We start from the raw sequence: 16,428 nt of genomic DNA, 5'->3' as shown, positions 1-16,428 counted from the left end.
GCAGTGAAAAAGCCCCCTGGCTCCCTTCTAGCACCAACTAACTTCTAATCGTACAGAGAGCAGGACTGAGACTTTCACAAGGTTGGCTATCTGGTTTAAGAACATGAAACAGTTTATCAGATGATGTAAGTGAGGAGGCAACCAGTAAACACACTGGTATTTACATCTATTTTTTTTTTTTATTGGCAGTCACTGAGAGAGGAAACACAAATACAGTCACCAGAAAGATTAACTAGAGATACTATTACAGAGAAGAGTGTACAAAGAACAATAATTCTTTGACTCTTAATAGCCTGAAAACCAGAAAACCCAGTGCCATCAAGTAGGCATTCATATTTCAGCACAGCAAAACCATTGATTTTTCAGAAGATTACCTCTAAATTATCAGAGAAAAAAATAATAATAATGTAGTTCAAGAAGAGTGGAAGGTAATATTTATCAAAAAGTTACATAAAGAATAATCCGTTTGCCTTGAAGCCAGATAATGGAATGTGCTGTCCTTAGAATAAAAAGTGAAAATACAACTCAATTAAATTCTTTTTTTCATTTAAATAGTTTTAAGTTTAAGATACGTGACAGAGTTGGAAAAGAGTTTAGAGAAGAATAAAAATCAACAAAGAAAAACAAAATCACAAAAGAAAAAAAAACTGAACTTAACTGGTGACAGTAGTGTGAAGGAAGTCACTTAGAATAATGAGATTGCAATATTCATGACGTAATAAAGCCTTTCAAATTGTGGAAAAAACTAACAAAGAGTGCATAGATTGCCTCTTCAGGATGGTCTTGTTTAAAAATAAACAGTGAACTGAATGTATGAGTCTTCAGAGATAATGTATGAAATGAGTGCAAATGTGTGGCTATTTATCAATATGTGTGCAGTACATGGACCTGAAACTGTTTACAATATAAAACCAGGCCATATAACAATAAAAAATATTGATACTGATGGGAAATGTTTGAACAATAATTTCAATTGTTGAAAGAAGCTGTAATTAACATCATATGAGATATATATGTATGTACGTATATATGTAAGGCCAAAGTGTATACCTCATTAGGGTAATGTTTCTTATAATGGTGTGACTTTCTGTTCCGAAGAATGCTTTCAGAAGTCCTGTCTCCATGACGGCGTAATGGGTATCCTGTTTCAGGACCTTCCTCGCTGGAGACTTCATCAGAGACATTTGTTATTATCCTTTGAGTATCCTAAATTGGGAGTACAGAAAGAAGATTATACATAATTTCTGACAAAACCTGTAGCTTTAATACTGCAAAATTTAAAATTATACACACATATACGCCAAGCCTGTTGCCACTGAGTTGATTCCGACTCATAGTGATCCTATAGGACACAAAAGAACTGTGTCGTGGGGTATTGGATCCGACCTTCCGATGTTTTGGTTAGCAGCCATAGTTCCTAACTACCGCACCATACCACACAGACACTACTTCAAAATACCTTTAAATGCCTCAAAATGATTTATTAGTACTCTCTGATTTTCTGAAAATATGTCATCAATCAGTGATTATACTGTTACTTTCATTTTAAACGGAATAAAGTTATTCAACAACCTTTTGTCAAATATTGTCCTATAACATTTCTTTTCATAAAAGGACTTTAAACAACTTACAAGATTAAGAAATATAAAATAGGATAAAAGAAGAACAGAGGCCATTTAAAAAAGCTGAGAAAAAAAGCTAACCAGGTATTGTGGCGAACTAATTATAATATTTTCTCAATTAGAAGATGCCATCAATTATACGACCTACCGCTGAATTCATAATGATTTAAAAGGCAGGGAGAGGTAAATGACAAGACTACATATATGCACATATCGGACAGACATTTTGTATACATCTATTTGTAAAAGACATCCAGATTTCAGCAATTCTAAATTGAGAGACTCCAGAACATAGGTTTTATTGGTATCTTCAAGTTTCTCTCATATACCTTTTGGTAAATAATACATACCTGAACATGTGTTTGAAAACTGTATGTTTACAAGCTTAACAAAAGACATATGTTGAGTGGTGACAGTGATGTGTAGTTCACATTATCAGAGAGCTAAATGCCTGAATCATCTAATATCAGAGTAGGTGATGATACATTTCACAGAAGCCCATGCTGTTCTACAGCTAGCAGTATTGAAAATATACGTACCGTCCGGTAGTCACACATATTTAATGTAAGACTAGAAAATCTTGTTCTTTTTATTTTCCTCAACACAAAATGTTAATCCTCCACATTCTTAAATATAACAAAGGTAACATCTTTAAAGTTGACCATATTTTTTTTATTGTAACAGTTATAAAAATGAACTGTTTAATCAGAAAAGTTCAGCAAAACAAAGAGATAAAAAACATTAGGATTTGTTAAAATAAACCCATGACCTCTTCAACTGTTCTTTTGGAAAAGTAAACATATTACTGTCATCCTTAACAAACACATCTTTAATAAGGATTGATTTCAGGTTAAAAAACAAACCAAAACAGATGTGCTGACACAAACATAGGAAAAAAAGATGTAATATTTCCAATAGAGAATATGAATGGTACACTAGGTTCCTAGTACAGCTTCTCGACCACTCACCTGTCAGTTTATTATACTATGGTGGCTTGCGTACTGCTGTGGCGCTGGAAGCTAAGCCACTGGTATTTCAAATACCAGTAGGTTCAAACACAGTGGACAGATTACAGCAGAGCTTGCAAACTAAGACAGAGAAGGAGGAGGACCTGGTGATCTACTTGGCCAGTGAAAATCTTATGAATACCAGCAGAACATTGTCTGATACAATGCCAGATGATAAGCCCCTCAGATTGGAAGGCACTCAAAACACAACTGGGGAAGACCTGCCTCCTCAAAGTAGAGTCGACCTTAATGATGAAGATGGAATAAAGCTTTCAGGACCTTCCTTTGCTGATGTGACATGATTCAAAATGAGAAGAAAAGCTATAGACATTCATTAATAATTGGAACGTGGAATGCACAAAGTGTGAATCTAGAAAAAATTGGAAGTCATCAAAAATGAAATGGAACACATAAAGATTAATATCCTAGGCATTAGTGAGCTGAAATGGACTTGTAAAGGCCATTTTGAATAGGAAAATCATATGGTCTACTACGCCAGAAACGAAAAATTGAAGAGGAAAAGCATCTCATTCATCGTGAAAAAGAACATTTCAAGATCTATTCTGAAGTACAAGGCTGTCAGTGATAGGATAATATCCAAAATCTACAAGTAAGACCTATTAATATAACTATTCTTCAAATTTACACACCAACCACTAATGCCAAAGGTGAAGAAATTGAAGATTTTTCCAACTTCTACAGTCTCATATTGATCAAAAATGAAATGGAGATGCATTGATAATTACTGGTGATTAGAATGCAAAAGGTGGAAACAAAGGAAGGATTGGTAGTTGGAAAATACGGCCTTGGTGACAGAAATGACACCAGAGATTGCATGACAGAATTTTGCCAGCACAATGGCTTCTTCATTGCAAATACCGTTTTTTCAACAACATAAACGGCGACTATACACATGGACCTCGCCAGAGGGAATAAACAGGAATCTAATCGAATATAGCTGTGGAAAAAGATAATGCAGAAGCTCAATATCATCATTCAGAACAAGGCTAGGGTCCAACTGTGGAAGAGACCATCAATTACTCATTTGTAAGTTCAATGTGAAGCTCAAGAAAATTAAAACAAGACCACAAGGACCAAAGTATGACCTTGAGTGTATTCCACCTGAATTTAGAGACCATCTCAAGAATAGATTTGATACACTGAACACTAATGACTGAAGAGCAGGCGAGTTGTGGGATGACATCAAAGACAACATACACGAAGAAAGCAAAAGGTCATTAAAAAGACAGGAAAGAAAGAAAAGACCAAAATGGAAGCCGCAAGAGACTCTGAAACTTGCTCTTAAACATAAATTAGCTAAAGCAAAAGAAATGATGAAGTAAAAGAGCTGAAGAAAAGATTTCAAAAGATGGCTCGAGAAGACAAAGTAAAGTATTATAGTGAAATGTGCAAAAGCCTGGAGTTAGAAAACCAAAACAGAAGAACACCTTTGGCATTTTTCAAGCTGAAAGAACTGAAGAAAACATTCAATGCCTCAAATTGCAATACTGAAGGATTCTATGAGTAAAATACTGAATGATGCAGAATGCATCAAAGGAAGATTGAGGAAATACACAGTATTACTGTACCAAAAAGAATTGGTTGATGTTCAACCATTTCAGGAGGTAGCACATGATCAAGAACTGATGGTAAGGAAGGAAGAAATCCAAGCTGCACTGAAGGCATTAGTGAAAAACAAGGCTCCAGGAATTGACAGAACACCAATTGAGACATTTCAACAAATGGATGCAACACTGGGAGTGCTCATACATCGATACAGAGAAATTTGGAAGACAGCTACTTGGCCAAGTGACTAGAAGAGATCCATATTTGTGCCCATTCCAAAGAAAGGTGACCCAACAGAATGCAGAATGATATTAATATCTCATGCAAGTAAAATCACCTGAAGATAATTTAAAAACAGTTTCAGCACTGTATCAACAGGGAACTACCAGAAATTCAAGCTAGACTCAGAAGATGACGTGGAATGAATGACATCACTGCTGATGTCAGATGGATCTTGGCTGAAAGCAGAGTATACCAGAAAGATGTTTACCTGTGTTTTACTGACTATGCAAAGGCATTTGACTGTGTGGATCGTAATATACGGATAACAATGGGAATTCCAAAACACTTAATTATGCTCATGAGGAACCTATACATAGACCAACAAGCAGTCTTTTAACAGAATAAGGGGATGATGCATGGTTTAAAATCAGGAAAGGTGTGTGTCAGTGTTGTATCCTTTCACCACCTCTATTCAATCTGTATGCTGAGTAAATAATCCAAGAAGCCAGACTATATGAAGAACTCAGCATCAGGATTGGAGGAAGGCTTATTAACAACCTGTGATATGCAGATGAGACAACCTTGCTTGCTGAAAGCAAAGGGGACTTAAAGTACTTACTGACGAAGATTAGACACTACAGTCTTCACTACAAATTACACCTCAACATAAAGAAAACAAAATCCTCACAACTGGACCAATAAGCAATTATCATGATAAAGAAAATATTGAAGTTGTCAAGAATTTCATTCTACTCCGATCCACAATCAACAGCCATGGAAGCAGCAGTCAAGAAATCAAATGACATATCGCATTGGGCAAATCAGCAAAAGACCTCTTTAAAGTGTTGAAAAGCAAAGATGTCACTTTGAGGACTAAGATCTGCCTGACCCAAGCCATGGTATTTTCAATCGCCTCATATTCATGTGGAAGCTGAACAGTGAATAAGAAGACTGAAGAAGAATTGATGCCTTCGAATTATGGTGCTGATGAAGAATACTGAATATACCATGGACTACCAGATGAACGAACAAATCTGTCTTGGAAGAAGTACAGCCAGAATGCTCCTTAGAAGCAAGGATGGTGATACCAGTACTTTGGACATGCTATTCAGAGGGACCAGTCCCTGGAGAAGGATATCACACTTGGTGAAGTAAAGGATCAGTGAAAAAGAAGACGACACTCAATGAGATGGATCAACACAGTGGCTACAACAACGGGCTCAAACATAGCAATGATTGTGAAGGTGATGCAAGACGGGGCAGTGTTTCGTTCTGTTGTACACAGGGTCATTATAAGTCAGAACCAATTCAGTGGCGCATAGCAATAACAACAAGTACAGCTTCTAAAATATTTTGGATGGTTCATTTAATGCAGATTCTTGCATACATGTGGAAATGGGGAAAGAAAAGGTAAGGTTTAACAAACACCAGTTAGAAATTCTAATGTGCTTTAACATTTTGGAAAAATCAGAGATATCGAGTAATTCAGAAGGAGCCAGGTTACACTGGCAATCAAGTTTAATCATAATACTTTACCTTACATGATCTATAAAGACTCACAGAATAAATTCTGTAGAAAATATACAATTCAAAGGTAACTACTATATCTAAGTCACTTCACATTAGCTCATGTAAAATCACACAATTTTTAAATACCACACTTACTTTGCTGGGAAAGTTCCTCAGTGTTCCTGTGTTCCAGGCTGTTTCTTCTGATCGAATGGTTTCACACTGAGGTTCATAGTTTTGTACTCCAGCTTCACTGCTTTTAATGGTCTTCTTCCCATCAAGGGATACATAGCCATTGTCAGTCTCAGTTGATTTATCAATTGAATTCTTTGCTTTCTTTGATCTAAAAACGAAAATATGCAGAAGCATGTTATATGAACATAGCTTATTTTGGATGCGTTACTGATAGAAATTATGATCCATCACTAATTCAATCAGGTAGTTATTTCTCAGAATTTTAATGGCTACTCTTGTTTTTACCACAAATAATTTAGAAATAAAATATCAGATAAACATGTATGTTAATGTTCTACTTAAACTTATAGGTTTTGAAGTCTTGCAAATAGCAATTCTAAAAGGCATGACCTAACTTATCAAATGATTCTTAATCAAAATCACCTGGTCTTTGAGCAAATTCTAGGATCAAATTTTGCTCATTTTATTATGGTTAATAATATATTTTTAAGTTTTATTTTAAAGAGCTATTTTAGTAATTATCAGGTTAAGAAGCAATTAGTGGTTTAGTTTAAATTCCCTAGTTCACTTGAAGACTTTACCATAAGTATATATGAATATATAAATAGATCGGACATATTCACTTTAATATACAATAGAGACATAAGACCTTTTGTAATATAAAAATATATGAAGAAAAGAAAAACCTGACATACGATTCTAAAGAATGGAAGAAGTAGAGATGAAGCACACAATGAAAATAAAGAAGTGCCCACTTTCACCCACTGAAAGACTGCCTGGAAAAATATTAGTAATCATGCAGCTCATAAATACCTAAAAGGCTAGAGTTAAGGATGTTCATTTATAAAAATTAGATTTTTCTCACTATACAAAATACAACATGAGAAATAATGAACAGGACATATTTTGATTAATAGGCAAATGTTTGAGAACTCCTCTTTGGAGACTACAGTGGGTGAAAGAATGGTTATCCAAACGAAATAGTTAGTAGAAATATAACATTTAGGTCCCAAACAAAATTAAAATGTGCTCAATGCAGATTAAGTCTACCATAAAACATTATTAAAAAGCAATTGTATTTAATTATATTTAAATAATTTCTCTTGAACTCTCCCCAGAGCATCAGTTTTGCAAGAAAGGACAAATAAAACTAGTATATTGCTTTCATGTAAGTGGCAAAAAACAAAAGTAGAATACACAGAAGTAAACCTTACTGAACATCTATTCTAGACATGGGTTTTTTTTTTAATGCACAGGAAAACATCTTTAACACTACAGTTAATCAGTTCAATTAGAATCTGTCTTTTAGAAGTGGAATGGGCCTTAGAACACATCTTTTTTTTCTGAATGCTATTTTTGGAAACAAGGAATCTGAAGCACAAGGATATCTAGGTAACTTTTTTAAGGTGACACGGTCAGGTAGAGGTAATGCTGACACCAGAATACAGACTTGACTATGTATTTTTATGGTCCATTAATGGTCTGACTGAGACTGGAGGGACCCCAGAGGTCATGGCCCCCGGACCTTCTGTTAACCCAAGACTGGAACCATTCCCCAAGTCAACTCTCCAGACAGGGATTGGACAGGAATATAAGACAGAAATGATGTTGGTGAGGAGGGAGATTCTCAGCTCAAGTAGACCCATGAGACTATGTGGGCAGCTCCAATCTGGAGGAGAGATGAGAAGGCAGAGGGGGACAGGGAGTGGCTGAATGGACACAGGCAATACAGGGTGGAGAGAAGGAGTGTGCTGTCTCATTGAGGGGAGAGTAACTAGGAGTACACAGTAAGGTGTATGTAATTTTTTGTATGAGAGACTGACTTGATTTGCAAACTTTCACTTAAGGCACAATAAAAAAAAACGATAATAATAAGAAATTTTATGGTCCCACACTACCTCCAACTCCCCACTCTTTGGGAAACTGCCTGCTAGGATTTCTTCGTAACACACTCATCAAAGCCTAGAAAGTTTCCATCGTGTGCAAATAGGCCTCCCCTTCTTGACCTTCTCCAGCAAAGTTCCTAAATGAAAAAGACAGACCATACTTCCCACATGTGCTACAGGGCTTTGATGCTTTTTTTTTTTTTTTTTTAATTCATTCAGAACATGTCTCCATGAAGTTCCAAGACTCAGGAGCTCAATCTTATGAACTTTTATTTTCTATACGATACTCAGAGGCATGAAGAGTCTAAGAAAGGAATGAGCCATAGAACAAAGATAACTTAGGACTGGAGGGGAAAGGTAGGAAAGTGGAGAGACAGGCAAAAATAGAAAAAAAAAAAAAAAAAAGCAAGAAAAAACTTGTGACGATCTCTGCATGAGAAAAACAGTGATAGAAACATGAGTCATTAATGGTTCCCTACTGTTGTTGTTGGGTACTGTCCAGTTGGTTCCAACTCATGGCGACCCTAAGTTCAACAGAACACTGTGTGCCATCCTCACAATCGTTGTTATGCTTCAGCCCACTGTGTCAATCCATCTTGTTGAGGGTCTTCCTCTTTTTTGCTGACTCTCTACTTTGCCAAGCATGATGTCCTTCTCTAGGGACTGTAATTTCAGGATAACATGTCCAAAGTACTTGAGACAAAGTCTCGCCATCCTTGCTTCTAGGGAGCATTCTGGCTGTACTTTTTCCAAGACAGATTTGTTTGTTCTTTTGGCCCCCGGACCTTCTGTTAACCCAAGACTGGAACCATTCCCAAAGTCAACTCTTCAGACAGGGATTGGACAGGAATATAAGACACCAACACCATAATTCAAAGGTATCAATTCTTTTTCAGTCTTCCTTATTAATTGTTCAGGTTTTGCATGCATATGGGGTGATTGAAAATACCATGGCTTGGGTCAGACCCACCTTAATCCTCAAAGTGACATCTTTGCTTTTCAACACTTTAAAGAGGTCTTTTGCTGCACATTTGCCCATTGCAATATGTTGTTTGATTTGACTGCTGCTTTCATGGGCACTGATTATTGATACAAATAAAATGCAATCCTAGACAACTTCAGTATTTTCTCTGTTTATCTTGATGTTTCTTATTGGTCCAGTTGTGAGGATTTTTGTTTTCTTTATGTTAAGGTACAATCATACTGAAGGGTGTAGTCTTTGATAAGTGTTTTGACAAGTGGTAACTGCTTGAAATGCTTCAAGTCCTCTTCGCTCTCCACAAGCAAAGTTGTGTCATCTGCATATTTCAGGTTGTTAATGAGTCTTCCTCCAATCCCGATGCCACATTCTTCTTCATACAGTCTAGCTTCTCGATTATTTGCTCAGCATACAGATTGAATAAGCATGGTGAAAGGATACAACCCTGACACACACCTTTCCTGACTTTAAACCATGCAGGATCCCCTTGTTGTATTCCAACAACTGCCTCTTAGCCTATATACAGGTTCCTCATGAGCACAATTAAGTGTTCTGGAATTCCCACTCTTCGCAATGTTATCCATAATTTGTTATGATCTATGCAGTCGAATGCCTTTGCACAGTCAATAAAACACAAGTAAACATCTTTCTGGTACTCTCTGCTTTCAGCCAAGATCCACCTGACATCAGCAGTGATATTCCTCATTCCACATCCTTTTCTGAATCCAGCTTCAATTTCTGACAGTTCCCTGTTGATGTACTACTGCGACTGCTTTTGAGTGATCTTCAGTAAAATTTTACTTGCATGTGATATTAACGATATTGTTCGATAATTCACGCATTCCATTGGATTGCCTTTCTTTGGAATGGGCACAAGTATGGATCTTGTCCACTTGGTTGGCTAGCTAGCTGTCTTCCAAGTTTCTTGGCATAAATGAGTCAGCACGTCTAGCACTGCATCTGTTTGTTGAAACATCTCAATTGGTATTCCATCAATTCCTGAAGCCTTGTTTTTTGTTAATGCCTTCAGTGCAGACTGGACTTCTTCCTTCAGTACCATCGATTCTTGATCATATGCTACCTCCTGAGATGGTAGACTGTTGACCAAATTAGTTATTAATTGTGTGTATTCCTTCCATCTTCTTTTGATGCTTCCAGTGTCGTCTTTGTTCCCTACACTCCTTTAAACATTGTGCAACATGTAGGTGTAGAAAAAGACCAAAGAAAGTTAACTTACTTGATATACTGAAAATGTCGGAAACTCAAAGAGAAGAGGGAGTTGGCAGGAGAGGTATTTATGAAGGTGTATGGAAAGGGCACGGTAATAAATTAGACTTGATTAGGAAGAGAGGGGAGAAAGGGGATGAATGAGGTGAATGAAGAATTGGTAGAACAATTAATCTGATAGGAGATGCAAGAAGAGGAATTAATTTGGGAAGAAAGATGAAAATCTTGGACCTAAAGTGCCCAGGGAACATCCTGAGAAAGATCAGCAGGCAGTAGGAAACATGGGCTTGGAGGCCAGTAGTCAAAGTAAAAACAGTGCCTGAAATATTGGGCAAACATACAAAATTAACCAGAATGGCTTAGTGAAAGGGGCTTAGAATCAGTAAAAACCACTGCTTTAAGGAGTAAAGGCAGGGTAAAGGCGATGCTAAGTCAGGGGAAAGAGTTCTAATAGCACTCATTCCATACGATAGGTTTCAGGTATCTTTCTCTTTCTTCCTTCCTTATTTCTGCTTTGTTCCAGTCTTCTCTGGGCTGTCTCTCCCCATCATCCCTTCAAAGTATATATAACATTATCATTAGAAAAGAACAGTAACTGACTAAGCTATAGTAGCTATCTGATGCTTCTCATGAACTAAAAGCAAATAAAAGAAAATACCACCCTCAGAGTTTACAAAGTATTTTAAAATACAAACAGGAAGCTGGACAGTGGCTGGTAATAACAGCACTTATAGGAACATCACTGGAATGAGACCACGGGGGCAGCCCATGAACAGCCAATACTGGTGGTCCGTGTGAGAATAGCATTAGAGCAGGTTGCCAGTTGGATCAAGAGATGGGCTACATACAAAGGATTAATCAAATACATAAATATATAGAGGACAGTTAAGAATCAGGTTTTTCACTATAAAGAAGACATGAATACAGAAAGGGCCAAAGATAGAATGGCTCTTGTGATACTGTATCTGAATTGGAGCGATCAGTCCAAATTCATGGTTTACAAATATATCTAGATGTTGTTGTTGTTAGGTGCCATCAACTTGGTTCTGACTCAGAGCAACCCTATGCACAACAGAACAAAACACTGCCCAGTCCTATGCCATCCTCACAATCATTTTGCTTAAGCCCACTGTTATAGCCACTGTGTGAATCCATCTCATTGACGGTCTTCCTCTTTTTTGGTGACCCTGTACTTTACCTAGCATGATGTCCTTCTCCAGGAACTGATTCTTCCTGACAACATGTCCAAAGTATGTGAGATGTAGCCTCGCCATCCTTGCTTCTAAGGAGCATTCTGGTTATACTTCTTCCAAGACAGATTTCTTCATTCTTTTGGCAGTCCATGGTATGCTCAATATTCTTCGCCAACACCACGATTCAAAGGTGTCAATTCTTCTTAGTCTTCCTTATTCACCCTTCAGCTTTCACATGCATAGGAGGTGACTGAAAACTTCATGGCTTGGGTCAGGTGCACCTTAGTCTCCAAGGTGACATCTTTGCTTTTCAACACTTTAAAGAGGTTTTTTGCAGTAGATTTGCCCAGTGCAATGTGTCTTTTGATTTCTTGACTGTTGCTTCCATGGCTGTTGACTGTGGATCCAAGTAAAGTGAAATCCTTGACAACTTCAATCTTTTCCCCATTTATCATGATGTTGGTTATCGGTTTAGTTGTGAGGATTTTTGTTTTCTTTATGTTGAGGTGTAATCCATACTGATGGCTGTGGTCTTTCACCTTCATCAGTAAGTGCTTCAAGTCCTCTAGATATATACAGAAATAAAAGTAAATGTAAACGGACACACACACAGAGCCTAGTTCTGCCTACCAGGAGGGAATGGAGGTAGCAACAGCCCAATAGCAATGATCACATCTAGTGCCCAGATCTTGGTTTCTATATACCTCTTCAATTGAAAAAATGGCTGATTCCAGGGCTGGGGCAGGGGAAGCACAAGTTGAACCTGGAGCATTTTAGTGGGTGATTGTGCCAGAATGTAAAGAAGTGATCGAAGAATGATAGGGACTTGTCAGAAGACACAGAAACTGTTTTTGCTTCCCTAGCCAAATCTAGATCAATTTAATCATCAAAATAAGTACCAGTAATAAATTAAATAAAACAGAACTTCAAGAGTCAATCAATGAATAAAACCCAAACCGACCAAACCCACTGCTGTGGAGTTGAGTCCAACTCACAGGGACCCTACAGAACAGAGCAAAACTCCTGGGTACCAAAGCTGCACATCTTTACAGAAGCAGACTGCCATATCTTTCTCCCTCAGAGTGGCTGGTGGGTTTGAACTGCCAACCCTGTGGTAAGTAGCCGAGCACTTAACCACTGTGCCACCAGTGCTCCTAATCAATGAATAAATAATGTACAAATAACGGAAAGTTTTTGTATTTGGCAACTGGCATGAATTGAATTGTGTCCCCCCAAAATACCTGTCAACTTGGCTGGGCCATGATTCCCAGTATTGTGTGACTGTCCATCATTTTGTTATCTAATGTGATTTCCTATGTGTTGATGAGATGCGATTAGCGGCTGTTATGTTAATGAGGTAGGACTCAATCTACATGATTGGGTTGTGTCTTGAGCCAATGCCTTTTGAGATATAAAAGAGAGAAGGGAGCAGAGACATGGGGAACTCATACCACCAAGAAATAAGAGCTAGGAGAATCGCATGTCCTTTGGACCTAGGGTCCCTAGACCAAAGAAAATTGATGACAAGGACCTTCCCCTAGAGATGACAAAGAGAAAAGGGCTTCTCCTGAAGCTGGTACCCTGAGTTCAGACTTCTAGCCTCCTAGACTGTGACAGAATAAATTTGTCTTTGTTAAAGCCATTCACTGTGGTATTTCTGTTATAACAGAACTAGATGACTAAGACAGCAACCATCATAGTAATAACTCAAGCAAGAATCATCAACAGATGCTAAAACTAGAAGGTGACAGTGCAATGAGGAATGGGATATATTCACAGTCTTAAAGTATCTCCATACAGGATATTTGTTGCTTATAAAAGAAAATACAAATAAATTTACAATGGTGCAATTTGGCAGACACCATCTTAATGAAGTGATTAATGTAAACATTAGTAATGGGAAAAATCAACATTGTGTGTCACCTGATAGGATGCAATGAGAAGAACAAAGTATCATGTCTGTGATATTCTGCCAAAAATGTGTAACTTGGATTTAATCACGAAGAAATATCAGACAGCTCTCCAAAAAAACCAAAAAAAAAAGGCCCTTGGTTTGCTGATTTCCATGGTGTAAATACCCCAACATAGCCAATTTCTAGTGCTAACTGTAACTGATATCATGGAAAACTGAATTGGGAAGAGAGATGCATACTGAGTCCTCAGAAATCAGTTGGAGAAAGATACAGCACACCATTGCCACAAAACCAAAGTGACTGCCCTGTAGTCTTAAAAAATGTGAAGGGCAAGAGATTGAGGAATTTTCCATATGGAAGAAAACCAGGGAGACATGACTACTGGGTATGGCATGTGATCCTGGATTAGATCACTTTGCTACGAAGGGCATCAATATAGAGGCAATTAGCAAAACTTGAACTGGGTATCTGGGTAAAGGACATATGGGAGTTCTTAGAGCTGTTCTCACAACTTTTCGGTTTAAGTTTAAAACGAAGTTATACATTTAAAAAGTACAAACTGATCTGTAACTTGACTAGGGTATTCTTTGGAGCACAGAGAAAATGCTGAAAGAAAGGAGAAACAGCAGAGGGGGACAGGAGCTGGCTAAATGGACAGGGGAATACAGGGTGGAGAGGAAGAGTGTGCTGTCACATTGGGTGAGTGGAGCAGCTAGGGTTACATAGCAAGGTATGTATAAGTTTTTGTATGAGAGACTGACTTGAGTTGTAAACTTTCACTTAAAACACACACACGCACAAAAAGCATGCCACACCAAAAAAAAAAAAAAAAAAAAAGGAAAGAAAGGGGAAATGGCGTGGTAGCATTTACCTCCAATTCTTGCAGGTTAAGAAGGTCAAAAACTGCGGCTGTTCTAGGTAGCGTTTAGTTTTACTACTGATTGCTGGGTGTCTCATAAGCCATTAATAAATGAAGGAGGCTCAAAGAATAATATTGATTTCCCAAAAGGAAACAGGCAAGATAAACAGCATTTTTATTTTAAAATAAATAGACGTATCAAATCACCATTCCCCATCAAAAATGGAAAGCAGGATAGGAAGAAGCTGGTATTAGAGATTAAAACGCTACAGTATAAAAGGAAATGATACTTTTTAATATTATCCACAAAAAACAAAAACCAAAAAAAAGAAAGACAAAAACTACCTTCTGATAGCTACACTCAAACATAAAATACATTTACTTAGTAAAACCAGAGTTAACAATATTTTTGTAGACCAACCCAAGCACCATGAGTCACAGGCATCTGGGCAGTGACGTGAATAGTATCTTGGAAACAGAAGTCACACAACTCTACACTTGTTTCACTTATTCCATGACAGAAACAGTATTTCCTATATTGGATTTTGAATACAAAATATTTGCAAAAACAATGTGCAACTTTATTACTATGGCCAAGCCTATAGGTTTTTAACTAGCCTTCACTTTAATCTTTGCAAGATATGACCTATATAGAATTTTCTTAAAGTACTATGCTTGACATTCAAGAAGAATTAGTAGTTCTATGTTAAAGCTACTTTTGGGAGAAAATGACCTTTAGAAATACATGCAGTATAATTACTTTAGTTCATTTGTAAGATAACTGATGACTTGGTCTTATCTGAAAGATGCAAATAAATGTGCAACCTACACCATAAATAAATCATAAAACTGGATGCATTTTTCACATGAAAACTTGAACCAAAAAGTTAACATAACTTTTAAAGGATTTGCTTAGCTCATAAAATCTCAAATCTAGTGTATCACACATGAAGACTGCCGTGTTTCTATGTTTAAAAAAGATTCTGTACTCCATACTGCCATAGAAAAAATACACGTTGGAATTATTCGTTCGTAGTCTCGACGATATTCAGAGGCATATAAACAGATCCAGGACCGAAGATGATCCTTTCAGTATTAACAGCCATTAAAAAGTTGCACGGTGGGGGCGGGGGGGGGGGGTGTGGGTGGGTAGTTAACAATGGTGGATAACTCTTGCTTTAGAATATGGTATGCAATTTCGAGTCTTGCTCTCACTTCCACAAGGAATGAAGTGGGAAAGGGAGGGGCTGAAAGACAGAATGAATAAAAATTCACATACAAGAAAATGACACAGGAGCCTGCATATGACATCACCGTTTTCTGGAGCTATGTATACATCCTGATCACATACTAACAGCCTTTTCAAAGACCTCTGGGCCCCTACGTTTCCCTGGGTGTCCTCTACAACACATGACATTTAAGAAAAATGTACCAAATTAGATACATTTATGGCACCTGTAATCTTTCCAGGATCAGTTGAACTCCAAAATTCAGTGAGTTATCTAGCTGTAGCCTGTGAGGTACTTTTAAAGATCTGGGGTATACTGGCATTTAAATCCTTTTTATTTTTCTATCCTCGTCTATGGAAGACAGACAACAGAGCTTTAATCAGTTTATAGCTTAAATGACTGAACTATTTAAACTAACATACTACAGTGAGTAAAAGTCCAATTTTAATCCTTATATAAAAATGTTCTGGCGGGACTACATACTACTTTAAACTTCTATTATGCAGTGTACTCTATTCTGTGAAGAATATCAATTTACTGAATCTCTAACTTTCAGATTAGTACAAAGAACCTCAAACACTGAGGCTAAATGGGCTAGAAATTTTAAAGGTAGTTAATCAAGCATACGAGTTAACATGTAACCTGGTTTTATAATGGTATCTGCCTCCACGTCAACAAGTCAATTTATGTAAGTTAATTTCTCTACTCAAAAACAGAGAATGATTTATGTTTGCTATATGTTTTCCAGCGATACTGTGATGGTTAAACAAATTTTAAAGAACATGAAAGAAAACTTAAGATAGTATTTATCTGAATTCTGAAATGGGTAATATTCCAAAGAAACATACAATCAAGATATAATCCTTCCTATGAGTCGGAATCGACTCGACGGCACTGGGCTTTTTTTTTTTTTTTTTTACTTAACCTTTTCAGTAAAAACTGTAATTAGGCTATTTTAAGACAAATAATTCATTGAAATTAAAGTACTAAATCTTTAGGAAATACAATCGATTTTTATATC

General features: G+C 37.1%; 1 protein-coding gene across 5 annotated transcripts in view; it reads right to left on the bottom strand.

The window, feature by feature from the left end:
- The window catches only part of PHTF2 (putative homeodomain transcription factor 2), a 125,611-nt gene that overhangs the window by 24,783 nt on the left and 84,400 nt on the right, over positions 1-16,428 (bottom strand). For all 5 annotated transcript variants that reach the window (XM_049894300.1, XM_049894298.1, XM_049894301.1 and 2 more), the window contains exons 8-9: positions 6,083-6,269; positions 1,051-1,206 (exon numbers count right to left, since the gene is read on the bottom strand). In XM_049894300.1, the coding sequence (XP_049750257.1) occupies positions 1,051-1,206; positions 6,083-6,269 (343 nt within the window). The remainder of the gene's footprint in view (positions 1-1,050; positions 1,207-6,082; positions 6,270-16,428) is intronic.

Source organism: Elephas maximus, chromosome 8 (assembly GCF_024166365.1).
Source record: "Elephas maximus indicus isolate mEleMax1 chromosome 8, mEleMax1 primary haplotype, whole genome shotgun sequence".
Lineage (NCBI taxonomy): Eukaryota > Metazoa > Chordata > Mammalia > Proboscidea > Elephantidae > Elephas > Elephas maximus.
Note: the sequence above shows the minus strand (reverse complement) of the source record. Positions and strands in the feature narration are given on the sequence as shown.